Here is a 27,766-nt window from a genome sequence, read left to right as displayed (position 1 = left end):
TTCTATTTCAACAGAAACTTGAAATCACAAAGTCCACAGGGGTTGCCATTTACAATTTAGACCCCTGGGACCAGTTGTCTTGTACTGGGGCCTTCCTTTGCAAGGGAGGAGACCTTTTGTAGGCCAAGATGGCATTGCAGTCCACCTCTGTCCCACCCCCATTCCAAGCAGCTTAGCAGACCTGGCCCCTGAGCAAGCTGGGACAACGCAACCCTTCTTCATGGCGCAATGATTTGGGACACACACACACACCAGCCTTGTCCTGGCCGCCACCCCTCCCTGCCCTGCCTTTTCAGAAATGTTCCAGATCAAGAGAGAAACAAAGCCTCAGACCCTATTTGCAATGCCCCCTCCTCGGTTATACAATCTTAAGGCGCATCAAACATTCCTCAGGCTCATCATTCTAAAGCATGGCTCACCTCTTGAGCAACTTCAGATCAAAAGACTTGTAATCTACCAGCACCTGCCAACAGGCTTTTATTTAGAATTAATGAAACTTGCAGGAGGGAATCAGGAAAATCACAAAGGGAGGGTTAGGTAAGAATGGAAATTATCACTACTGAAGCCAGCTGAAAGACAGCTTGACACCTTTAGGAAAATGAGAAACACACTTTTTTTTTTTAAAGAATCACAGAAATCCAACCTCACTGTGTGGTTGGTTATTGGGACGCTTTGGGTGAAATCCAGTCGTATCCGAAGTTAGTGGCGGGGACGCTGGCTTTGGAGGCGTGTCTGGAATAGACGATCCGATTGGTGTTTCCAGCGAGGCTGGGTCTTGTCTTCTTAGCTCAGATGCCAAGGTCTGGGTGCAGCCGATCGGTGGCAAACAGCAGCTCGGGAATGTTAAGTGGCTTCAGGAGGCGCGTGGACAGCACGATGACCTGACGACAGAAGGGGGCAAACACACCACAGGCAATTAGGGAAGCCAACCCCGGGGGGACGAGAAATAAAATGCAACAAATCTCTCTGGGGGAGGGGACGCGCACTGGAGTCCCGAGAAGCAGAGGCGGAAGGCGGCCGGCCTGCTGGACGTCACCTGTCGCTGGTGTCCTGGAAGGAGGGGTGCACGGTCCGGGGAGGGACGGCCTGAAGGGGACAGCTGGGCTGTGTCTACTGACCTTTCACAACGGGGCACGAGAGTGGCCGAGACCAACACTGTGTGCTGTGCTAGCACTGGAGTCGCCCAGTCCGGCCACCGCCCTGCTGCTGAACTGACCGCGTCACTCGCTCGCTTTGCCCTGCGGTGATGTGACCCCGATGTCCAGGTCTCTCCCCCTTCCAGGGAGCCCTGCGCCCCTCCAGGGAGCCCGAGAAGGCTCACCCGGGAGGCGGGTGCTGTCGGCGGTGGTGATGACTCTATTAGTTCCCTAGTACCACAAGCTGAGGGGCTTAAACCACAGAAACCTGCTGTCTCACGGTTCTGGGGGCTGGAAGTCCAAGTCCAAGTTCAAGTTCAAGGTGTTGGCAGGGTTTGTTCCTTATTCTTCACACTGGGTGCCCTCTGCCAGCGCCTGTTGCCGTGTCCAAATTTCCCCTTGTTTTACCGTGTTTCCCCGAAAATAAGCCCTACCCATAAAACAAGCCCCAGCAGGATGTCTAAGCATGTGTGCAATAGAAGCCCTACCCCGAAAATCAGCCCTAGTGATAGGCGTGGCTATGAAAATCAGCCCTAGTGATGGGCGTGGCTATGAAAATCAGCCCTAGTGATGGGTGTGGCTATGAAAATAAGCCCTAGTGATGGGCGTGGCTATGAAAATCAGCCCTAGTGGTGGGCGTGGCTATGAAAATCAGCCCTAGTGACGGGCGTGGCTGCGCAGCGCATCTGCACAACCCATGCATGTCATCCCAGAGTGGGAAACAACACGAGCAGCCCTTCTCATCTGCCCCGTCGTGACAGCTGCTATCCCAGAGGTGACGGGAAAGGTGCGGGCAGCCCCACCCACAAGGTCGGCTCCCCTGTCAGGTCCCGTCCATCCTGTGTGTGCTGCAAGCTGAGGCTTTGAGGGGAAAATAACACATCCCCTGAAAATAAGCCCCAGGGTGTCTTCTTGAGGAAAAATAAATAGAAGACCTTGTCTTCTTTTCGGGGAAGCACGGTCCATACGGACACGGCCACACTGGATTAGAGTCCACACTAAAGACATCAGCTGCAACTACCCTGTTTCCAAATAAGGTCCTGTTCACAAGTAGTGGCCGGGGTGGGGTTAGGACTTCAACATCTTTTATTTATTTATTTATTTATAGACAGAGTCTCACTCTGTCACCTGGGCTAGAGTGCCGTGGCATCAGCCTAGCTCACAGCAACTTCAAACTCCTGGGCTCAAGCAATCCTCCTGCCTCAGCCTCCTGAGTAGCTGGGACTACAGGCATGTGCCATCATGCCCGGCTGATTTTTTACTATATATTTTTAGTTGGCCAATTAATTTCTATTTATAGTAGAGACGGGATCTCGCTCTTGCTCAGGCTGGTCTCGAACTCGTGACCTCGAGCGATCCTCCCGCCTCAGCCTCCCAGAGTGCTGGGATGACAGGCGTGAGCCACCGCGCCCGGCCGACTTCAACATCTTTTAAAGGGGACACCGTTCAACCTGTGACAACGATGGGGATGACAATCATAGCAGCTAATATTTATTCGTTTTTATGGTGTGCCAGGTTCCGAGGATTATGTCATTTCGTATCGCTGTGACCCTGTTAACAACCTTGGGAAATAGGCACGTTTATGACTCCTATTTGGAAGATGAAGAAAATTAAGCACAGAGAGGTTAAGCAACTTGTCGCAAGACACAGAGTAGTAAGAGGCTAAGCGATGACTCCCAAGCAGGCGGCTGGCGCCCGCGTGCCAGCCCCTCACCCTCCGTCACCTGGGTCCCCTAGCGCACCTGGGCTTGGGTCACTCCCACATCTTGTTGGTGTCCCTTCCTGCTTCTGCGAGGGGAGAGCTTGTCCCCGGGGCGGGGCTGGGTGTGACGGGCTTTGTAAGGGCCCGGGGAGGTTCTGCACCCACAGATGAGGGGTGACTACGGGAAATGAAGAAGGCGGTCCTGGAGTCAGACTGCCACAGCCCACGACGGCTGAGAAGGGGACCCCAAGGCCAGTGGCAGGCGTGACTGCCGCCTGCGCTTCTTTGGCGTGGCGAGGGTTGGCCTGCACCCTTTCCCACCCCCCCCCACACCCCAAAGTCGCCCCAGGGGTAATCAGATTAGAGAATTAACCAACTCCCACTTCAACCAGCTCCTTGGTGAAAAGACCAAAGAGCCTACATGCCCCTGCAGGGGGAGAGGGGAAGGGCCAAAGTTCAGGGAGGAGAGGAGACAAGGAAGCATTTTATACTTCTGTTGTTAATGAAACAACTTTTAGGCTGAGTGTTGCGGCTCACGCCTGTAATCCCAGCACTCTGGGAGGCCGAGGTGGGAGGATCGCTCAAGGTCAGGAGTTCGAGACCAGCCTGAGCAAGAGTGAGACCCCGTCTGTACTATAAATAGAAAGAAATTAATTAGCCAACTAATATATATAGAAAAAATTAGCTGGGCATGGTGGTGCATGCCTGTAGTCCCAGCTACTCGGGAGGCTGAGGCAGGAGGATCGCTTGAGTCCAGGAGTTGGAGGTTGCTGTGAGCTAGGCTGACGCCACGGCACTCACTCTAGCCTGGGCAATAAAGCGAGACTCTGTCTCAAAAACTACAAAAGAACACACACTGGCTGACTGTGAGACTGCAGCCACCAGTGCCGAGGAACCAAGTCCCTCCAGCGGCCTCCAGGGCCCTGCAGTGCTCCTCCAGCTGGGAGAGGGGCTGCCCAGGCCATCCTTGGGGGTTGTGCTCTGGCCTGAGCTGCCCAGCCCTGGGGAGCGACCCAGCCCTCCGGCCTTTCCGCTGCTCGGCCACCGCTGCAATTTGCAGAGGCCAGCGTCTTCCTGGTCTATTTCTGCTGAGCACGGAGGAAGCAGGGAAGTCCAGGATTTAGATTCCATAACCCGCTGATTTCTAACACTGAAAATCAAAAGCAGCGAGGGGGACATTTGTTTCTCCTTTTTTTCTTTTCAATTTGGGAGATTCTTCCCCAAAAGTAACCCACATAGGCACCATCGTGCATATCCATCCATGCGATGAGCTGCTTTGGAGCACTTAGTATATACTGGAGGTGCTATCTGAGCCCTCTTGCACACGGGGTGCAATGCACACACGCACACACACACGCACACTCACGCACACTCACACACACTCACGCACCTGTGTTGAACATAAGACGTTTGGATCGTCCAACCAGTGGGACGATGGTCCCCTTACTGACCCCCTGTGAACCGTGTGACCTGTCTCTACGTTGCTACAGAGTCAGCGTGCTGTGCTTATAGGCTCAGAAGAACTGGGAGCGTGAGATTTTAGGTCATCTGTCCTTTTTTTTTTTTTTTTTTTTTTATGAGACAGAGTCTCACTCTCTTGCCCAGGCTAGAGTGAGTGCCGTGGCGTCAGCCTAGCTCACAGCAACCTCAATCTCCTGGGCTCAAGCGATCCTCCTGCCTCAGCCTCCCGAGTAGCTGGGACTACAGGCATGCGCCACCATGCCCGGATCATTTTTTCTCTATATTTTTAGTTGGCCAATTAATTTCTTTCTATTTATAGTAGAGACGGGGGTCTCGCTCTTGCTCAGGCTGGTTTCGACCTCCTGACCTTGAGCGATCCTCCCACCTCGGCCTCCCAGAGTGCTAGGATGACAGGCGTGAGCCACCGTGCCCGGCCTAGGTCATCTTTTCACTTTTGTCCTTTCTGGTGTTTTGTTAAAGTCACTCAAGTCCTCTCCCATCAATTTTAGAATAACCTGGGGGCAGGTTTTAGAGCCAGGATTTCGGAATCCCTGACCTTTGAAAGTTGTGTCCAAAACTATGTATGCAAGAGCATATTTCTGCATCTATTTTTTAAAAATGATGTCGTCACTAAATATTCAATTCCAGAAACGTGGAACGACACGGAAGCGTGGGCCGACAGCAGCACATGCCTGTCTATGAGAAGCAGTGGACGGGGGTCAGCTTGCCCGCTGGGCGTCCTCTTTGTCCTGAGCTGCCCGTGCCCTGTGTTTTCTGGAAGGGTCCCTCCCTGTCATTTTCTTCTCACAATCACAGGCTTCTCCCGGCCTCTCGGCCACCATCCAGCTGCCAGAATGCAGCCGGCCAGGGCTGCCCGGCCACGGATTCCCGCACCAGGCAGAGAAAGAGTGAGGACTGAGGCTCGTGTGGGGCACACGTGCGCAGGGTGACAGGAAGCCTGGAAAGTGACCCTCGGGGTGCCTGTGGCTGCTGGGGTAGGGTGGGGGCATTGCCGTCTTGATCCTATTTTTTTTTTTTTTTGAGACAGAGTCTCACTCTGTCGCCCAGGCTAGAGTGAGTGCCGTGGTGGCGTCAGCCTCGCTCACAGCAACCTCCAACTCCTGGGCTCAAGCAATCCTCCTGCCTCAGCCTCCCGAGTAGCTGGGACTACAGGCATGTGACATCACGCCTGGCTCATTTTTTCTATATATTTTTAGCTGGCCAATTAATTTCTTTCTATTTATAGTAGAGACGGGGGTCTCGCTCTTGCTCAGGCTGGTTTCGAACCCTGACCTTGAGCGATCCTCCCGCCTCGGCCTCCCAGAGTGCTGGGATGACGGGCGTGAGCCACCGCGCCCGGCCTTGATCCTATTTTGTAGTTAGGAAAGAGGACCTTCTCCGACTTGCCATGTCACTTATCAGCACACCCCCAGCAGCCACAAGCAGTGAGAAAACACTCCCGTTTTGGAGGATGACAGCCTCAACGGACCAGCAGGTGGGAATGTGGTCTCTGGTTTCCCTGGGCTTCATGCCATCCTTACCATTTTTGGTGAGAGTTCATTTCTGCAGGTGCCTTAAATGGACTCTATTTGAGTGGCGGATCCCTGAATGCTTTGCAAATCTCAGATCCAGAGCCTTCTCCGTGAGGAGTCCGTAGTGTAGAGAAACCTCCTCCTCCTGGCTCTTCCCACTGTAGAACCTTCTATGCTGCTGTCTGCTGAAGTTTCCATGATTATTGCTAGCCACTACCTGGTAGGATGTAAGTGCCACGAAACCAGAATGTGTCCAGCTTGGTGGCTGCTCTGACTGTAGCTCAAAGAGCAGTGCTTGGCACAGAGTGGATGCTCAATAAATGCTTGTTGAATAATCAATTAATCCAACTTAATAGGCAGGATTGTAAGTTCCTGTACTTGGGTTCAGAAAGCACCTGCCATAGCAAGAAAGCAGGGAAGATATGGACCAATAGCAACAGATACAAAAGACAAAGAGGTTTAGTTGCCTGTAATCTCAGTATCAACCCATAGGTTGGTGTGGTTTGCGTGGTCTTTTCCAGAAAATCTATTTCTCGCCTACACTGCAGTGTTACAAGCAAAGTTCCTGGTGTTCAGTATTGGACATTCGATGAACATTCACGAACACCCCCTAAAAGGCAGGGCCTGATCGAGGGGCTGGGAATAGAATAGTCAAAACACGCAAGGCCCCAGGGCTGGAAGGGCACAAGTAAGGAGAAGAGTGGCCAGAAAAGAAGCCCCAAAGATGGGGGGCGTTGGGCTCACGTGTGGCTTTGTAGGCGGTGGCAGGGACGGGGCAGAGGGGACCCCAATTTCTCTCTACCGATCAGTCCACAGCGGTGGGAGTCGGGTGACTCTAGGAACCAAAGATGATCAGTTTGGAGGAAAGAGACCCGCGGGAAGGACATGGGAGCTCTCTCCGTTTGTCTGCAGAACTGTCGTGCGGAAGAGGGGTGAACCATACTTGGTTTAAAATTCCGTGTGGCCCGGGAGCTAGAACCGGCACTGATGAGTGACAGTGCCCAGCAGGCAGACTTGGGTTTCATCTAGAGGAGATGTTGGCGCTTAGAGCGAAGCCCTCCAAGACTCAAGAAGGCTGCAGTCGGGGGGACAGGGTGGAACCTCGTCCAGGGAGACGGCCAAGCGCAGCGTGAATGGCACAGACAGAACAGCGTGTTATATCGCTGTTTACACCGATGATCACAGGAAGGTCACTCTTGGTCGCCAGGCGTGTCTCAGGTGGTCTGCCTGTTGGGCATAGATTCCACAGAAACCGGCTGGGTGCGCTGGCTCACGCCTGTCATCCCAACACTCTGGGAGGCCTAGGTGGGAGGATCGCTCGAGGTCAGGAGTTCGAAACCAGCCTGAGCAAGAGCGAGACCCCTGTCTCTACTATAAATAGAAATAAATTAATTAGCCAACTAATATATACAGAAAAAATTAGCTGGGCGTGGTGGCGCATGCCTGTAGTCCCAGCTACTCGGGAGGCTGAGGCAGGAGGATTGCTTGAGCCCAGGAGATTTAGGTTGCTGTGAGCGAGGCTGATGCCACAACACTCTAGCCTGGGCGATAGAGTAAGACTCTGTCTCAAAAAAAAAAAAATAGATCCCGTAGAAACTGTTCCCTTGGCGTGGGTCACATGTGTTCCCCAGCAGAAGCCTGAGTCTGAGCCAATGATGGAACTGAGACGTGTGCACAGCTCTGGCTATGACAGGCGTGATTTGCACTCAGCTCTCAAAGTGGGACACTGGCCCGTCTCAGACCTGCAGTTAGCCATGGGCCAGGGTAGCCGAGAGCCTGTCCAGGTCTAAGAAAGGGAGATCCCCCTTGGCAGGTGTCAGGCCAGCAAACACGGCCACCCCCTTGCAAACACGGGGCACGAAGGGCAGGCAGGAGGACAGATAATCCCTCCCCTGTTTCCCCGGCTGCATTTGGAATCTTCCAGGAGCCTGTTAACTCTTCCGGGGAGGTTTTGACGCGAAGGACTAGCAGCAGCCCAGGCTGAACCGTGAGGCCCGCCTTCGTTGAGAAGGGCTCTCTGCAGGTGACCGAGCACGGGGTCAGGTGGCAGCTAAGCCAGTGTAGACGCTGGGTCTCTGTGTTGCCAAACTCGGGTCACACCGCTCTGAAAACGTCTGCATTTTATCCTTTTGGAGCGGGGATTGGCACGCCTGTCGGGCTGTGACGACGTGTTACTGTTCTGAAGAGCTAAGCGTTCGGCTCGCCGTTTTAGTGTGCTTTTTGATAAAAAGAAAAAGTCTTGCTCAAAAAGGCGATCGGTCATTAAACAGAACCTTAGCACTAAGGGTGTTACATGAGGCAGCATTTACTGATGCAGCAGAAATTTCACCTGCTGGGACTATAACAGGTGATAGCAACAGCAGAAATAGTCATGGCCAAAGACCGGTCACTCCCCTGCTCAAGAACCTACTGTAGCTCCCTAGGTACCCAGGTCCCATTCCTCAGCTGGAGAGCAGCAGGGACCCGGCCTCCTCGACTGGATCTGGTGGTCCAGACACTGCAGCGACTCAGGCTGCTTCCCCCAAGCCAGTGCTCTCTGAGTCGAGGTTTACGGAGCCCCAGCCGTGTGCTCAGGCCTGGTAAGTCTGTCCCCAGGGACATCACATCTGTCGGGGGGACCAGGCCGGCAGACGCGGAGCAGCCAGGGAGCAGCGGCCCAGGCCCGCACCGGCCAGGATGGGATGTGGATAGGAGCAGAGACTCAGGAAGAGCTTGGAGCAGAGGGTGGGACGTCACGGAGGGGAGGGACGGGGCCTCCCCAGGCTGGGTGCCAGGACTACGCATCAGTGGGCAGAGGTGGGAGACAAGGGCAGCAGCGGCCAGGACGGGCTGGGACCCGCCGCCCTCCGCCCACCTGCTTTCTGGGCAGCGGGGTTGCGCAGTGCCCTGCACCGGCCACCGTCCCGCCTGAAGCCCCGCACCTCCGCTCTGCTCCCCGCAAACCCCGCGAGCTGCTCAGCCGCACGCAGCCGCCGGCAGGACAAGGCCCTCGGGGGACGTCCCAAGCAGGCGGGACGAGAGTGGAGGGGAAGGTGTCCCCGGCTCCCTGTCCCCCCGCATGACAGTCCCCAAGCACGTGATAATGCCAGCTCCTCGAGAATCACGGCCCCCACCCCGGCCCGCTCCCTAAACGAGGAACCTGCGGGCTTTTCTCTCCCGGGTCACCTGGCTAAGCAGAGGCAGAGGTAGGATTGGAACTCAGGCCCGTAAGACTGAAAGGTCTGGGTTCTTAACCGCTGGGCCCCGGGGCCGGCTCTCCTGTGTGGGGACTGGGCGGCAGGGCTAGAGGCTAAAGACACGGCCGCTGTCATTGTTGTGACGATGTCCCTTCCTCTAAGGTGGCTGCTGGGAGGTGCACCCTGGGGTCGCCCTCCGATTATTTGAAGCTGGAGAGCAGGGAAGACTCTCGAGTGATTAAGCGGTCACTGGACACCAGAAAATATAAGCCCTTCCGGAGCCGGGAACAGGGATGACAGCGCCCGAGCCCTTGGGGCCCGGAGGTGGGAAAGGACAGTAAAAGGAGAGCCCCGCCCCCGCCCCACCCATCCCCCACTTGCAAAGAAGCTTAGTTTGCAAAGAACGGAGTTTCCATTTAGGCTCATTTCCTTGGGGTCACGAGGACCGTGACAAAGTGGCCCCACCATCCCTCACCACCGGGAGCGAAGCACTGCGGGTCGGGTTGGCGGGGTCTGGCGCTGGGGAGGGACCCTGGACCCGCGCGTGGGGGACCCTGGCCCGCCCTTCCCCCCTGCCGCCGCTGGACTGGGGCTCGCGTCCCCGGGGGCTCAGTACCTGGGTTCCCGGCTTCAGGGAGGCCACCAGGTCTTTGACCATTTTGGCTTCGGAGACTGTGACTCCGCCCACCACGAAGAGGATCAGGAGCGGGTGGTCGCTGGGCAGGGGCCGGCTCACCTGCGGGACAGAACGGGCGTGGGTGAGGCCGGGCGCAGCGGGGCACCGTCTCCATCCCACGGCCGGGGGGACCGGGGCTGCCCCCCACGATGCAGGGGAGACAGCCCTGAGACCAGGGGGCCTCAAACTTTTTAATCAGGGGGCCAGGTCACCGTCCCCCAGACCATTGGAGAGTGCGCACTGCGGCCCAGGACAAGTCGGCTGCTAAGCAGGACAGGCAGCGGCCGCAAAAATACCTGCAGGGCCGGATAAATGTGCTAGGCGGGCCGCGTGTGGCCCACGGGCTGTAGTTTGAGGACCCCTGCAGAGAGATGGTGACTTGTCAGCTGTCAGATGTGCTAGCGATTTGGGAACTCATTGACCAGGAAAATGCAAAACATATCCCCACCTCATTATATCCCTTTATTTTATTTATTTATTTATGTATTTTATTTATTTTTGAGACAGAGTCTCACTCTGTTGCCAGGGCTAGAGTGCCGTGGTGTCAGCCTCACTCACAGCAACCTCAAACTCCTGGGCTCAAGCGATCCTCCTGCCTCAGCCTCCCAAGTAGCTTGTGCTACAGGCATGCGCCACCATGCCCGACTCATTTTTTCTATATATATTAGTTGGCCAATTAATTTCTTTCTATTTATAGTAGAGACGGGGGTCTGGCTCTTGCTCAGGCTGGTCTCGAACTCCTGACCTCGAGCGATCCTCCCGCCTCGGCCTCCCAGAGTGCTAGGATTCCAGGCGTGAGCCACCGCGCCCGGCCTGCCTTCTCCTTTTCTGATTGCTTCTTCTCAGACTTCTCCATAGGTCCCCTTCTTGGTCTGCCCCTTCAAATGCTGACGTTGCTCTGGGCTCCAACCTTGGCCTTTTGTTCTTCTCCCTCAATGGGACATCCCCAAAGGACCTCGTGTTCTCACATGCCTTCGACAGTCTTTTGTACACATCCCCCGTCTCTAGCCCCGTCTCTCGACTGAGCTCCTGTGGACGTCACCACCTGGATGCCTCCCAGGATTTCCAAACTCAACAGCTTTCAAATCTGATGCACGATCCTACCCCCAAAGCCGTCCCTTCTCTGGAATTTCTAGTAGCATCACCACCTTGGCAGTCTCCCGAGCCGGACACGGAGATCATCTCAGACTTTGCTGTGCCTTCCGCCTCCCAAATCAAGTCCTGTTAACTCTGTCCCCGTAAAGCCATCGCTGTCTCCTTGTCACCCGCTGCACCTCACTTCCTCACTGCATCGCTGTTACGGCCTCTAATCTGTGTTCCTTCCCAGTCTGCCCACCCCCATCGTTCTCCTCATTTCTCCATAGCAAGCTTCCTAACATACAAATACTCATTATTGAACACAGTGAGTACTATACTAGATATTTTTGCACACTATCTTATTTCATTCTCAAAAGATCCTTAGAAGGAAAACAAAATTATGAGGGTATTTTGCAGATGAAAAGATTGAAGATGAAAAGATTCACACACAGTCACTAAATCACGGGGACAGGGGCCAAACTCCAGTGGCTGTACTCTCTTTTTTTGAGATAGAGTCTGGTTTTGTTGCCCGGGCTAGAGTGTCGTGGCATCAGCTTAGCTCACAGCAACCTCCAACTCCTGGGCTCAAGCGATCCTCCTGCCTCAGCCTCCCGAGTAGCTGGAACTACAGGCATGCGCCACCATGCCCAGCTCATTTTTTATATCTATTTTTAGTTGGCCAATTAATTTCTTCCTATTTTTAGTAGAGACGGGGGTCTCACTCTTGCTCAGGCTGGTCTCGAACTCCTGACCTTGAGCGATCCTCCCACCTCGGCCTCCCAAAGTGCTAGGATTACAGGCGTGAGCCACCTCGCCCGGACTGATTTTTTTTTTTTTTTCTTTTACTCCACTATACACCTGGGAGATTTTCCATATCAGTAAGAAAGATCTGTGCCCGCAGGCACTGGTGGGAACCACACCAGAGGGTCTTCCCCTCCGTTCCCACGACACTCTGGTCATTAGCGGTTCGGACATTCTCATCACACTGTCAAACTGCCCCGATCTCACCGCCATCTCCTCTCCTCGACTAAGCTCCTGGCGGGCAGGGGACAGAATATTTATGCTGGCATGTTAGGCACTGAGCACAGTACTCAGCACCCAGCAAAGTTCAGTAAAATGTTGCATGCATAAAACAGGTAAGCGAATAATCGAATCAGATCCACGGGGTAGCAGAAGATGCCCTTCTTTTCTTAGAAATCTTTTAGAAACTCTCCTTTTGCTTTGCCCTTAGTTCTGGCTGACTAACTAACTAACTAACCCCGTGGTTCCTTGGAGCTATCCAAACAATTATTGTTTCTACTTAACCCTGGAACACAAATAAACTGGCTGCAGAACTTGAACGCGGTACGATATGTTCCCAAAGACATATGCTTTCCATACGAGGAGAGTCTGGACTCCCAAGAACATTTTAAGAAAATCTTGGAGGGATGCACTGAAAGATGAAAAGGAGGAAAAAAAAAAAAGACAAACAGCAACAACATAGAACAATGCCCAGGGCTAAGGGGTGCAGGCAACCGTTGGTTTTGGTCCAATTAATGCGTGTTGGTGTTTGCTATTTTGGTTTCTGTTTAGATTTATGTTTTGATACCAGACTTGCCTTTGGGAGCCTGTCAAGCCAGCAGGCTATCGGGGAGGCAGAATCTTTCTAGTCTTTTCCATCAGAGTAACACATTCCTTACGATCAGCCATACATGACGGGGCCGTGTCTGCGTGTTAGTGCACGGTAGGAGGCGCTTTGAAGATGAAAGATCGGAGCATAATTAACTGCCACGGCAAAGGCACAGATGAGTGAAGCAAGTTCGAGTCGCTGCTCTGCTCTTTCTTTTATCTTCTAAACCTTTGCTGGCGGAGAATACAGTCTCCTCCCGCCGTTCCAGCACAGGCCGCCGGGACAGCTCCTCTGCAGGTGTCACCCCGAGACGGCTCTTTCTGTCCCCACCTACTCCAGGAGTTCTGGGACCCCTGCTGCCGATCCCTCCCCCACCGGCTCTCTGTACTAAGATGACACACTTGTCCCTAGCACAGGCAAGGGTCACATCCCCATTCCCCAGCCGCGGGCAGAGCCTTCTAGAAGGAAAAATGTGCAACACCCTCAGGCGCCCAGGAAACACCCACGCTGACTTTTAAGACGGTCCTTGGTAGTGGATTTTCTTTTCTTTTCTTTTTTTTTTTTTTTTGAGACAGGGTCTCACTCTGTTGCCCAGGCTAGAGTGCTGCGGCGTCAGCCTAGCTCACAGCAACCTCCAACTGCTGACCTCAAGCGATCCTCCTGCCTCAGCCTCCCGAGTAGCCAGGACTACAGGCATGCGCCACCATGCCCGGCTCATTTTTTCTATATATATATCTTAGCTGGCCAATTAATTTATTTCTATTTATAGTAGAGACAGGGTCTTGCTCTTGCTCAGGCTGGTTTTGAACTCCTCATCTCGAGCAATCCTCCCACCTCGGCCTCCCAGAGTGCTGGGATTACAGGCGTGAGCCACCACGCCCGGCCTCGTTTTTTCTTACATGAATAATAAGGAGTTAGAATAGATGACCGCCAAGGCACGCCTAGCTCTCACCGTGCAAGGATCTGACACCAAACTCCACCTAAAGCCTATCATTTTGCCCTTCATCCCAAAGCATCCTTTACCCCTGTTCTAGATGCTTCTGTAGGGCCCTGTGCAACACACAAGCCAACAGTTTCCCCTGGCCGCGTGGTCATAGTATGGGTTCCTCGCAGGCATGTCCCTACAATGTGATCCTGCTCTTCTACCACTGCTGATCGGTTTTGGAATGGGGCCCTGACCCCGACTGGGCCAACTAGAAACCCTGCCCTGAGAATCAGGGCTTGATTGAAGATAGATGAGGCTTAGCCAAAGCGAGGCTGTTAAGAAGAGCCGAAAGCCCTGGCATAGCTACTCAGCTGTTAGTTTAACTAATATTTACTGAGCATCTACAATGTGCTGGGCCCTGTTCTCAGCACCTGGAGGGCAGAGTGAGTCTCATTACTCCCTCACCACCCCAGCTTCTCAGAGCCTGCGGGGCAGTTGTTTCATCTCTCCTCGTGGGCTTGGTTTGCACCACGATCTATTTCCCTAGGACTTAAAAATCCTGTTTAGCTAATGTTAAGACAACAAATCAAACCCTACCTCGTAGTATAGTGCCCGATGGAGAAGAAGAAAATACAAACGATGGTTATAATGTTGCAAAGAGGAACTGTACTCAAGCGTTGTATCTTCTGTGAGTCTTTCTCAGCAATTTCTTATTTTTTTTTTCCCCACTAAGCATGGCCCCTTAAGAAATGGAACAGCAAAAAAGAACTTCTCAAAAAGCACACATAAAAAGAGGTAAAAGGGGCCTCATGCAGTTTTATGAGATAAAACCCACCGTCCCCATGCCAACTCCAGCAGAGGAAACATCTTGACAAATCATGTCCTTTAGTCAAAACAAGTTGAGGTCCAAACACATGGAGTAGATATAAAATATATTATTTTCAGAAGGCTGAAATCCAAACCACAAATTCCAGAAATGCACTTTCAGAGTACTGCCTATTAGGCATGCTAGTTTTAAATTAAATTAACATTCTAGTGAGAGGGGTAAGGTATGTTTTGATTTATTTATTAGATCACTATCAAGCTTTCCTCTAAGGAACTCAAGGTGCTCCCCGAGTAGGGTTTTGGAGAGAAGGCTTGGCTGTTGGAAGAATGTCAGGTTCTGCCAACGCTGCCTCTCCCCAGTCCTACAGGACCACCCCTCCTGGGCTGCACGCATTGCTCTTTGCAGCCGACAGCTTTATGTGGCTAACCACAAGTCTGCCCTCTGGTTGAGAACTGCACCCAGTTGACTTGAAACACTTTCTCAGAAGTGCAAGAAGAATGATCTAGTGGGTCTACCTGCCCTCTTCTCCAACTTATCCGGTTTACCTTATAGGCTTTGATGGAGCAAACTCGGGAGAGGAAAGTTCCGCAACTCAAGTACTTTTTTTTAGATTGGTATTATTAAAAAACATGACAGACGCACAGCAAGCAGGCCTTTCATTATCAAAACTTTTCTGGGCTCACTTATTTTGAAATCAGAAGTATGAATGATTTTTCTGTCCTCTAGATTGGAGGGAAAACTCCTAGGGTCAGCCCAACACTGCCCCTGCCCAGCTGGGCAGCCCGGCATGTATTTAGGTGAAGATTGTATCTTCCAAAAGTGGCCATGATGATATCTTCTGCTCCTCCTGCTCCTGGTTCCTTTTATTTTTTAAGTTTCTTTTTTCTTTTTTTTTTTTTTTTGAGACAGAGTCTCGCTTTGTTGCACAGGCTAGAGTGAGTGCCGTGGCGTCAGCCTAGCTCACAGCAACCTCAAACTCCTGGGCTCAAGCAATCCTGCTGCCTCAGCCTCCTGAGTAGCTGGGACTACAGGCATGCGCCACCATGCCCGGCTAATTATATATATATATATATATTAGTTGGCCAATTAATTTCTTTCTATTTATAGTAGAGACGGGGTCTTGCTCTTGCTCAGGCTGGTTTTGAACTCCTGACCTCGAGCAATCCGCCCGCCTCGGCCTCCCAGAGTGCTAGGATTACAGGCTTGAGCCACCGCGCCCGGCCGTCCTGGTCCCTTTTAAAGAGGAAGAGTGTATGTCTCCTCCCCTTGACCCTGGGTGGGCATTTGTGACAGCCTGAGCAGACAGAGGACAGTGCTGGGCAAGTGATGCTATGTGACTTCTGGGGCTAGGTCGCAAAATTGAATACACTTTACACCTGGCGCTCTCTCTTAGGGTGACTGCCCTTGGAACATAGCTGTCATGCTGGGAGAAAGCTTAGGCCACATGAAAAGGCCCACAGGCCTGGCTGAGCTGCCAGCTGACGTTCAGCACCGACTTCCTGATTATGCAGATGAGCCATCTAGGAAATGAACCATCCCTGCTGAGCTCTGCCTGACCGTGCAGATGAGCCATCTAGGAGATGAACCATCCCTGCTGAGCTCTGCCTGGAGTGCAGATTCATCAGCAAAATAAATGATCAAATATTGTTATTAATTAATTAATTAGTTTTTTTTGAGGCAGAATCTCGCTCTGTTGCCCTGGCTAGAGTGTCGTGGCGCCAGCCTCGCTCATGGCAACCTCAAACTCCTGGGCTCAAGTGATCCTCCTGCCTCAGCCTCCCGAGTAGCTGGGACTATAGGCATGCGCCACCATGCCTGGCTAATTATTTCCATGTATTTTTAGTTGGCAATCAATTTCTTTCTATTTTTAGTAGAGACGGGGGTCTCACTCTTGCTCAGGCTGGTTTCGAACTCCTGACCTTGAGGGATTCACCCACTTCAGCCTCCCTGAATGCTAGAATTACAGGCGTGAGCCACCGCTCCTGGCCAATCAATATTATTTGAAGCCAATGTTTTGGGATGACTTCTTATAGAGCAAGAGATAACCAGAGCTGTTGAGGACAAAGACTTCCCAGGACAATCTGATTTCTACAGGAAAGCAAGCCGAAGCACCACAAAGAAAGTAATCTCAACGCGTCACAGTGTAACACAAATGAAATTCTGACTCTAGTAAGGGCAAAATCCGGCTGTCTTGGCTGCCCTGCTCCCAGAGGCTTCGTTTGATGGGGAGAATCTTAGACACACAGGGACTTTTCTGAGCTTTTGCTGCCTGCAGAAATGCATACAAATAAGATTGAGTTCTATGAGCCGATCCCGGGGCCTAGAATGGAAGCTTCCATGTCCCTGTAGCGCCGAGACTGCCTGAGGAGCAGCAGCAGACGCTGGGGGAGCAGAACTCTCGCTGTCTCCCAGCACGTGGACACCACGCTCGTGGAGCCAGGGCCTGCGTCCTGTTGGGGTCCCACCTCTGTGCTCTGGGGAGCAAGGGTCGAGTCCTGCTGGCCTCTGTTCCCTCGGTCCATCTTGCCATGGTCTGTGCACGTACAGAATTTTCACTGGCTCCCTACAGTTTTGCCCAAGAGGGATAATCTATGTCCCCCAAGACTGAGGAGCTCAACAAGCTAGGCTCACAGCGGAGAAGGGAAAGGGAGTCTGGAAAAACACACCACGGCCTTATCAACATGGCTTCCCACAGGCACAAGAAAAGAACGCTCAGAACGCCATGTCTTTATAGCAGGAGCAAGGCAACCGTGAAATACGAAACGCTTATGACTTCTTCTCAGGGCGGGTGTGTGTCTATTCTCTTCCACTTAATTCCCTTGTTCACCCAACAAATTAGGCTGAGTGCACCAAACCCTTGAGCACTGGCTCTGTATAGGGACACAAATATACTCAGGGTGGCTCTTTTCTCAAGATTCGCAGCCTGGCATGGGTCTCAAACTTACATTAATAAAAATAATAGGCTGGGTGTGGTGGCTCACGCCTGTAATCCTAGCTCTCTGGGAGGCCGAGGCGGGCGGATCATTTGAGCTCAGGAGTTCGAGACCAGCCTGAGCAAGAGTGAGACCCTGTCTCTACTATAAATAGAAAGATATTAATTGGCCAACTAATATATATAGAAAAAAATTAGCCGGGCATGGTGGCGCATGCCTGTAGTCCCAGCTACCTGGGAGGCTGAGGCAGGAGGATCGCTTGAGCCCAGGAGTTGGAGGTTGCTGTGAGCGAGGCTGACGCCACGGCACTCACTCTAGCCTGGGCAACAGAGTGAGACTCTGTCTCAATAAAATAAAATAAAATAAAATAAAATAAAATAAAATAAAATAAAATAATAATAGCAAATACTTACATTGCACTTATTTTAGGCCACTGTTCTGAGTGCTTCATGCACAGTCACTCCTTTAATTCTCGTAACAGCCCAGTAAAGTAGGTGCTATCATCATCCTCATTTTACAGATGAGCAAACGTAGGCACAGAGAGGTTAAGGGATGTGCCCAAGGTCACAAAGCCGGTCACTGGGGGAGCTCAGGTTCTAGCCCAGACAGCGTGACTGCAGGTGGGTTACTATTATTCCCCGCCTCATACAAACAACTACAGACGGTAGGATGCAGGGAGTGCGGCTAGCATAGCGGATACCAAATGGCACCAGGAAGGAATATAGAGAAGAGATAGCTAGCTGTAATTTACAAAATCAAACAGAAAGAAAATAAAGACATTAAAAAAACAAGAGAGAGGACGCCCTAAATTCCCCCGGTATCACTCACCCTCCTATCTGACCGTCTATTAGGGTGTTTCTCATTCTCCTTTAATTTCTCACTCTATAAAATTAGCCCCTTTGCTTTTGTCCTGTTCTCCACAGGGACAGAGAAGCTGGGGGAAACAGATTTCCACATCGTTGGCATGGAGAGGGGAGGTCAGATTTCTCCGACAGAGGTGCAGGCAGGCCTCGTCTCCCCTGCACGTGGGCGCACAGTGGGTGCGGGGAGCGGTGGGTGCTGCCTGGGGGTTACATAAGGAAGAAGCAATGGCCAGCTTGGTCTCGCTTAGTATTTTCTGGAAAGAAGGGTCAGGGCCTTTTTTTTGGGGGGGTCACTGGGGCTAACGCCTTCTGTCCCTCGTGAAACCGTTGAAAGCGAGCTCCTGGCTTAAGGGCAGTCGCTGGAAAGAGGAAGCAGTGAGTCGAGGCAGGCAGTGCTGCTCTCCGAACGAGCAGCGGACCAGCTCTGCTCTGACCACCTGCCCAGCGCCCGCTGCGTGGGAGGCCACACACTTGCGAGTGCTGGGGATGCTGGAAACAGAACCAGACCCAGTCCCGCCCCCCAGTTCTCACCGCCACGGCTTCCACGTGCTCTTGACGGTGACCTACAGTAAGCAAAGCATGTAAATCGTATGCGCGTGCCCAGCGCATGGGTACGTGCACCTGGGTCATGCTGTTTGACCTCGCTGGACGCGATGGACTCTGACCTAGTCCGTTCTATTATTTTTCTTTCTTCTTCTTTTTATTTTTATTTTGGCATATTATGGGGGTACAAATTTTAAGGTTTCAAAAAAATGCATTTTCCCTCCATCCCCTCACAAGTCTGAGTTTCCAGCATGACCATCCCCCAGATGGTGCACATCTCACTCATTATGTGTGTATATACCCGCCCCCCTCCCACCTGCCCAACACCCTATTACTGTAGTTCCTATATGTCCACTTAGGTGTTGATCAGTTAATACCAATTTGCTGGTGAGCCCATGTGGTGCTTGTTTTTCCATTCTTGGGATACTTCACTTAGTAGTATGGGTTCCAGCTCTAGCCAGGAAAATATAAGATGTGCTATATCACCATTGTTTCTTAGAGCTGAATAGTACTCCATGGTATACATATACCACATTTTATTAATCCATTCTTGGATTGATGGGCACTTGGGCTGTTTCCACAGCCTTGCAATTATGAATTGTGCTGCTGTAAACATTCGAGTGCAGGTGTCTTTTTTGTAGAGTGTCATTGGATCTTCTGGGTGGATGCCCAGTAATGGGATTGCTGGATCAAATGGTAGATCCACTTGTATCGCTTTAAGGTATCTCCAAATTGCTTTCCACAGAGGTTGATCACAAACCACTGGACTGATATCTTGATTCACCAATGTGCACCAGGTCAAGTTGCATGGTTAGAAAACACCTAAAGAAGCAAACACGAGTCTGGGAAAAGACACTTAACAGGTCTAATTACAAAACGATGTATGAGCGCAGTCACAGACGTGCACGAAAAATATAGAGCCCTGAAGAAGACACTCGGGGCAGGACAAGTCTTTCTATGCCCCTTCCATCACCCCCACGAGGGACACACGGCACGTCCCGGGGAAATCCCTGCTGGCTCCGTTTCCCAGCCCCTCTGCCACGGCTTCTCGGTCTGTCCTCATCGTCCGGGCAGTCTGCAGACGCTGCCCCTGGTGGCCCTGCGTCCTTGTCACCGTGGCCCTTCTCGGAGCAGGGCAGGGCCAGCTTCGGGACTCAGTTTCCCCTCCGGCCCTTGAATTCTCGCTTTTGTAGAGCGGCGTCCTACACGCCGGTTGCCTTCCGCAGGGACAGCTTCATTCACCGGCGCCTGCCTTTTGGCTTCTCTCTGGCTCAGCACGGTGGGTCTTGAGTGAGCCAGGTGGGAGGGGGAAGATTCTAGAACAGGGCAGCGAGAGGCAAGAAAGAAACGAGCCATCGCTGTTGGCGGCTGGTCTAGCACGAAGACGCGATGTGTAGTGGCAACTCAACTCCAAGGCACAGACGCGACCTTCCGGGGAGTGTCGCCCAGGAGTCCTGGGGCCAGTCCCAGAAAAGCAGGCGGGGCACCAGCAGGTGACCCCCGAGAGATCTCACTGACACTGGCCGTCTCGAAGGCCGGCCAGGCGAAGATTTTACTCACAAGCTGCACAGCTAGCAGAAAGGGAAAGCATTTGTGCTCATGCACAGTCATGAAAACTGGAATTAGTACCATAGGGATGGATGGACATTGAACTTCCAAGCAGACGCCTGGAGACAAGAAACGCTGTAGTTAATTAAGAGCACGGCTTTGGGACAAGAGAGACTTGGGGACAAAGCCTGGCGTCAGCATCTCCTGTGCCCTCTTTGGAAAAGACCAGAGGGGAAGGGTGGAGACTGAGATCCAGCCCTCGCCTTCTGGAAGGTCATGCCTCCGGCTTAACCTTTCTGGGCCTCAGTTTCCTTTCTGGCAAAATAGGGACGATGACAGTTGGTTGTCATGAGGATTAACGTGAGAATGGGTGGAAAGGCACTGGCCACCGCTGTCTGTGTGGCTCTGGGTGGTGAGAGGCGACAGAGACGCGACAAGGGGGCTGGGACCGGCCCTCTGAATCGAGCGCCCTCCACGCCCGCCCAGGGGGGCCTTCAAGCGAGATGGTAGACAGACGCCTGTCTTGGTGGCTTCACCTCCATGTCAAGGGAGTGGCTTTTTAGGAAGTTACAGTTGGTTCCTCTTTGAGTTTGTGCAAATTTTGTTCGAACCCTGAACACATGTGGAGTCACCTTCTTTGCTGAGCTCTGTGGATTGGCGGGAAGAGCCAGCCCATCGGGAAACAAATCGATGTGACTCTCCCTGGGGGCTGGGGGGGACAGGGCTTTGCTGCCGGCCCACTGGGCTGTCCCCACACCCTGTGCACAGAGGGGATGTCCCAGCGACTGAGAGCCCGGGCCCCACCCCTGCCGCACAGCTGGAGGCCGCAGAATGGATCTGACAGCTGCCTGGGGAAGGCAGATTCCTGTTGCTCAGATCCATTTCTTGGAAACCTCCCTTTCTGGGGCATTTCTTCACCAGCCCTCACTCGGGCGGGAATGGGGAGAAAGAGCAGCCCCGGGCTGGCTAGGCAAAGCCACTTCGGGACCGTGGAGCAGGCAGAGAGGGGAAAGCACTCTGCTATGTTTCAAAGGTTAATTGACGGCCGGGCGCGGTGGCTCACGCCTGTCATCCCAGCACTCTGGGAGGCCGAGTAGGGAGGATCGCTCAAGGTCAGGAGTTCGAGACCAGCCTGAGCAAGAGCGAGACCCCATCTCTACTAAAGACAGAAACAAATGAATTGGCCAACTCAAAATATATAGAAAAAATTAGCCGGGCATGGTGGTGTATGCCTGTAGTCCCAGCTACTCGGGAGGCTGAGGCAGGAGGATCGCTTGAGGCCAGGACTTTGAGGTTGCTGTGAGTTAGGCTGATGCCACGGCACTCTAGCCTGGGCAACAAAGTGAGACTCTGTCTCAAAAAAAAAAAAGGCTGATTGACACATGCGACATCTCCTCGTTTCGTGAAGCAGTGACAGGAAATGCAAACGGATAGTGCCCACGCGGCGAGACTCCATTCCGTAAGACATTCTATATTCTCGGCCGCAAGACTTGCAAAGTCCATTGGCATATTAGAGGCTCTGTGATGTTGGACCACAAAGAAACAATTAAACTCATTGTTTAACCCAGTGACTCCAAAACATCCGATCACAGAACCCTTCTGCTGAGATGTCAGCGAATTTTCTGGAACCCCTTTGGAGAGAGAGCAGAGTCGGGGGCTCCTCTCGCCCGCACTGGGCCTCTTCGAGTGCAGGGGGATGGGGCTTTCATTCGTCCCCCCGGCCAGACCCCCCTTGTGCAGGGCCCGGCTGCACGACAAAGACATCAGCCTGTCTGGGAAAGGACACGTGGGCGACCCGGCCATGCTCAGACCCTCCTGACCGGGTCCCGAAAGGCCACACTTGTTACTGTAGTCTCTCTTCTCAGTTCAAGCTTGGGAACGGAGCTTCCTTGAGAAGGTGCACGTGGAAACGATTGGAAACCATGTATAGTCTGGAAGTTTCTGTACCAACCAGCCACCATGAAGGGCTACTCAGGACGCCCCTGGCAACTCTGGATTCCAACTCAACACAGGAGCCCTTGAACACTTTAAAGAAACTGATCTGCATTGCTTTATTTAAAAAAAAATTCTAAAGAAGACAGAAGAATGGCCAACAAACATATGAAAAAATGCTCAACATCTCTAATCATCAGGGAAATGCAAATCAAAACCACAATGAGGGCCTGGCGTGGTGGCTCACGCCTGTAATCCTAGCTCTTGGGAGGCCGAGGCGGGCGGATTGCTCGAGGTCAGGAGTTCGAAACCAGCCTGAGCAAGAGCGAGACCTCGTCTCTACTATAAATAGAAAGAAATTAATTGGCCAACTAATATATATATACAAAAAATTAGCCGGGCATGGTGGCGCGTGCCTGTAGTCCCAGCTACTTGGGAGGCTGAGGCAGGAGGATGGCTTGAGCCAGGAGTTTGAGGTTGCTGTGAGCGAGGCTGACGCCTCGGCACTCACTCTAGCCTGGACAATAAAGTGAGACTCTGTCTCAAAAAAAAAAAAAAAAAAAAAAAAAAACACAATGAGATATCACTTAACTCCAGTGAGAATGGCCTTTATCAAAAAGTCTCCGAACAATAAATGCTGGCGTGGATGCGGAGAGAGAGGAACACTCCTACACTGCTGGTGGGACTGCAAACTAGTTCAACCTCTGTGGGAAGCAATATGGAGATACCTTAAAGCGATACAAGTGAATCTACCATTTGATCCAGCAATCCCATTACTGGGCATCTACCCAAATGATCCAGTGACACTCTACAAAAAAGACACCTGCACTCGAATGTTTATAGCAGCACAATTCATAATTGCAAGGCTGTGGAAACAGCCCAAGTGCCCATCAATCCAAGAATGGATTAATAAAATGTGGTATATGTATACCATGGAGTACTATTCAGCTCTAAGAAACAATGGTGACATAGCACATCTTATATTTTCCTGGTTAGAGCTGGAACCCATACTACTAAGTGAGGTTTCCCAAGAATGGAAAAACAAGCACCACATATACTCACCAGCAAATTGGTATTAACTGAGCAGCACCTAAGTGGACACATAGGGACTACAGTAATAGGGTATTGGGGGGGGGGCCGGGTATAGACGTGTATAATGAGTGAGATGTGCACCATCTGGGGGATGGTCATGCTGGAGATTCAGACTTGTGGGGGGAGGGGGAGAAATGGGCATTTTCTTTGAACCTTAAAATCTGTACCCCCATCATATGCTGAAATAAAAAAATAAAAAAAGGAAGGGAAATGCCCCAGCCAGGCATTGCAACAGAAAGTCGGTGATAATTGAGACCAGCAGGAAGGAGACCCTGCGTGTCCGCTCCAGCCAGTTTATTGCTCGGGTTCCAGTCTGCCTGTCTGGCGTCTGTCCTCTGGCTTTTGGAGTGGACGTGTTTTCCTGGAATATGCATTTATTGAATTCTGCAAGGCCAGATCGCCCATGCAGATTAATTCATGATTTCAAAGACGCTTTGAAGCTGGCAAAACATTCTGTTATTTCCAAGAGTTATTACGACTGAAATCCTGACACAGACCGAGAGTTCAGCCCGTAATCTTATTTAGATCCTTTTAAATTTAGAAACTCTACAGTGTGTTAAAAATAGATCCCATTTGTGTACTTTTTCCTCCTTTCATCCCTACTTCAAGGGGCTGTTCGGTCATTTTGACCCACCCCCAGATAGTAAGTAGCCAGAGAAATTCTCACACTTGTCACCTAGGAGCCAGCTGGTCTAAAACCAAAGTCATTTCCAAGTGGGTTTTGGGGTGAAGGTCGTCATAGGACTAAAGCAGAGTTGCTTATCATCCTACATAGTAAGTTCTAGAATTAAGAGCAAAAGACTGTCACTAAGACCAGTTAGTAGTGCGCAGATTCATGGTAAGTGAATGGGCCACAGGAGAAGTTTTCAATCGCGCTATCCTGGAGGGCTTGTGTTCTCCACCCAATCAGAAAAGATCACAGTGCTCAGGGCAGAGGAATCTGCACGAAACTAGAGGGTCAGGCTGCTTTATCACCAAAAGGTAACTAAAAATTGCCCCAATTTTAGAAGAGCCAGGATTAACACGGTGCCGGCATTTTCATGCCCAGCAAAGAGAACGTTATTACACTCGGGATTACTTCTTCATGGTTACTTTACCTTCATGAACATGCTAAATCCAGTTTTAAGGAGATCAGTGAGGCCTGAAGACATGTGTTCAATATCAACGGGATCCGGCTTCTCGGGATTAAATATTTCCTCCACAATCTGCTTCAGCAGTGGCTTATAGGATGCCTGGAAAGACAGAATATTGTGTTGTAAGTAAGAGGGTTGGTTTGGATTGTCTGGGGAGAGGACAGCTTTATCTGCACCAAAGGAAGCAAAGCAATTTTGTTTTGATACTGAGAAATGGCTATGAGCTTGTGTGTGTGTGTGTGTGTGTGTGTGTGTGTGTGTAAAGACAATATAACAACACTGGGCTTTTTGATAAACTTTCACCCCAATCCTTTAGCACTTTTTTCTGCTTCTCATACTGCCTTTTATAAGCAAATATCTCCTCCCAGAGCTACAATCGTATTATAACTAACTTTCCAATCTAGATTTATTTTTATTTATTTATTTTTTTTGAGACAGAGTCTCATTCTGTTGCCCAGGCTAGAGTGAGTGCCGTGGCATCAGGCTAGCTCACAGCAACCTCAAACTCCTGGGCTCAAGCGATCCTCCTGCCTCAGCCTCCCAAGTAGCTGGGACTACAGGCATGCGCCACCATGCCTGGCTAATTTTTCTATATATTTTTAGTTGGCCAAATAATTTGTTCCTATTTTTAGTAGAGACGGGGGTCTCGCTCTTGCTCAGGCTGGTTTTGAACTCCTGACCTCAAGCGATCCTCCTGCCTCGGCCTCCCAGAGTGCTGGGATGACAGGCGTGAGCCACTGCACCTGGCCAACATTGGGCTTTTTGATAAACTTTCACCCCAATGCTTTAGCACTTTTTTCTGCTTCTCATACTCCATTTTACAAGCAAATATCTCCTCCCAGAGCTACAATCGTATTATGACTAACTTTCCAATCTAGATTTATTTTATTTATTTATTTATTTATTTTGAGATATAGTCTCACTCTGTTGCCCGGGCTAGAGTGCCGTGGCATCAGCCCAGCTCACAGCAACCTCTAACTCCTGGCCTCAAGCGATCCTCCTGCCTCAGCCTCCCGAGTAGCTGGGACTACAGGCATGCATCATCATGCCCGGCTCATTTTTTTTTTTTTTTTTTTTTTGAGACAGAGTCTCGCTTTGTTGCCCAGGCTAGTGTGAGTGCCGTGGCGTCAGCCTAGCTCACAGCAACCTCAAACTCCTGGGCTCGAGCGATCCTTCTGTCTCAGCCTCCCGAGTAGCTGAGACTACAGGCATGTGCCACCACGCCCAGCTAATTTTTTATATATATATCAGTTGGCCAATTAGTTTCTTTCTATTTATAGTAGAGACGGGGTCTCGCTCTTGCTCAGGCTGGTTTCGAACTCCTGACCTCGAGCAATCCGCCCGCCTCGGCCTCCCAGAGAGCTAGGATTACAGGCGTGAGCCACCACGCCCGGCCCCGGCTCATTTTTTCTACATATTTTTAGTTGGCCAATTCATTTGTTTCTATTTTTAGTAGAGATGGGGTCTCGCTCTTGCTCAGGCTGGTCTCGAACTCCTGACCTCGAGTGATCCTCCCGCCTCGGCCTCCCAGAGTGCTAGGTTTACAGGTGTGAGCCACTGTGGATAGCTGGTATCTTCCTCAGGGATAGGATGTAGAGAACACAGCTGCTAGCTTTAGTTGGGGATTCCATCCCATTTATGTTTATTAGTCAAATGAACCATTGTGTGCCCAGAGATCTCACGGTTAAATGGCCACAAAGGGCAAAGCAATGAACAGAAACACTGATAAGACTGGAATGTTCTTTTTTTTTTTTTTTTTTTTGAGACAGTGTCTCGCTTTGTTGCCCAGGCTAGAGTGAGTGCCATGGCGTCAGCCTCGCTCACAGCAACCTCAATCTCCTGGGCTCAAGCGATCCTCTTGCCTCAGCCTCCCAAGTAGCTGGGACTACAGGCATGCGCCACCATGCCCAGCTAATTTTTTTCTATATATATTAGTTGGCCAATTAATTTCTTTCTATTTTTTTATAGTAGAGACGGGGTCTCGCTCAGGCTGGTTTTGAACTCCTGACCTTGAGCAATCCGCCCGCCTCGGCCTCCCAGAGTGCTAGGATTACAGGTGTGAGCCACTGCGCCTGGCCCTGGAATGTTCTTAAGGCTATGGACCAACCTTGCTCATAATAAGAGAAATTCAAATGAAAGCTATGCCAAGATAGATTTTTTTTTTTTTAATGTATCACACTGGCAAAGATCCAAAAGTTTGAAAATACAGTCTTTTGATGAGGCCATGGGGTAAGAGGCCCTTTCATACATTGCTGGTGGAGAGTTGATCAATGCAGAGAGCAATCTGGCAATACCCATCAAAATTATAAATGCACTTGACCTAGCAATTGTATTTCCAGTAACTCACTCTTTGGATATATGCATGCATGCAAATGAGATCCATGCACCGCTGTTTATGGTTTGTAAGAACAAAATATTGGAAACCACCCAAGTGCCCACCAGTAGAGAGCGTTTAATAAATGGGGCGCATTCACACAACAGCAAGAAAGACCACTTTGCATTTGTTAAAAATTAATTATTTATGCATGGGAAAAAAAAGTTGGGGTAAAGCACACCAAAATGTTAACTAGGGTTACCTCTAGGTTCAGGAAGTAGGACATATTTCTTTTCCTTTTTTTCAAATTTTCCAAAATTAACAGGTCTACTTCTGGACTCATAAAATAATTCAGTAAATATTATTTTAAACATTAAAAAGAAAAAGGTCACGGAGTGGCTTATGAAATCTAAAAATACTCTTCTCTGAGTAAATGGTCTTGAGAGCACTTTTATCATCTTAGCCTTTCTGGACATTTATTCGTTTAAACTTTAATCTCTTGAAAGCTTTTTCCCCGAGGAGAAGTCCTTCGGCCAGTACTCTGCTACCTCACCAGCATTATCATCAAATATTAATTGGCCTCTTCCTTAGTAATAGACTTCAATTTTCAGCTAGGCATGTTATCAACTGGCTGAAAGATCACATTATCCAGCCTTCCTTGCAGCTGGGTGTAACTATGTAACTAAGGTCTGGGCAAATGAGATGCAGATACAAGAGTAATGTGGGACTTTCAGAACTCTTCTTTTTGTTAATAAAATGGAAGGGTACACTCTCCTCCCATTTCTCTGTTCTGCTCCCTGGAATGCGGAAGTGGTGGCTGGCGCTCCAGCAGCCACGTTGGAAGGCAGGGCCATTCCGTAGCTGGTGGAACCCTGGTTGGTAGGGCTGCTGTTAACCATAACCCGGACAGGCGAAGTCAGGACCTCTCTATATGACAATAGAAAGCCTCGTAGGTTTAAGCCACTATCTCTCAGATCTCTGCTACTAAAAAACAGATTGAAATTCTGACACAAATCACGAAAGGAATATAAACACGAAAAAGGTCATTCCTTCCTCCCAAGAGCTTACGGTTATTTTTTTTCTATCGGCCTATATACAAAACTAGTTACATAAAAGAACTTTCAGCAGAATGACACAGATAGGCTGTCATATTTAAGAGAGTAGAAAATATACCCTTCAACCTACAAAAAATAAGAAATCTTGTTGCCCTCCATAGAATACACCTTGTGTAAGAGGGAAGTGTATTGATTCTGAGAAGAGCTTGGACACAGCACAAGGGTGGCTCTGT

The 27,766-nt window shown here is 50.8% G+C and overlaps 1 protein-coding gene across 2 annotated transcripts in view; it reads right to left on the bottom strand.

Moving 5' to 3' along the window:
- Positions 1-446: 446 nt before the first annotated feature.
- Positions 447-27,766, bottom strand: part of SCFD2 (sec1 family domain containing 2) — a 311,415-nt gene continuing 284,095 nt past the window's right edge. Inside the window, exons 7-9 of one of the 2 annotated variants that reach the window (XM_020284618.2) lie at positions 24,129-24,263; positions 9,624-9,743; positions 447-881 (exon numbers count right to left, since the gene is read on the bottom strand). In XM_020284618.2, the coding sequence (XP_020140207.2) occupies positions 789-881; positions 9,624-9,743; positions 24,129-24,263 (348 nt within the window). In that variant the 3' untranslated portion in view covers positions 447-788. The remainder of the gene's footprint in view (positions 882-9,623; positions 9,744-24,128; positions 24,264-27,766) is intronic. The other variant, XM_075997920.1, reaches the window with a different exon arrangement.

The sequence above is a fragment of the Microcebus murinus genome, chromosome 26 (genome assembly GCF_040939455.1).
Source record: "Microcebus murinus isolate Inina chromosome 26, M.murinus_Inina_mat1.0, whole genome shotgun sequence".
NCBI lineage: Eukaryota > Metazoa > Chordata > Mammalia > Primates > Cheirogaleidae > Microcebus > Microcebus murinus.
The sequence above is the reverse complement of the archived record's forward strand: the minus strand, read 5'-3'. Positions and strand labels throughout refer to the sequence as shown.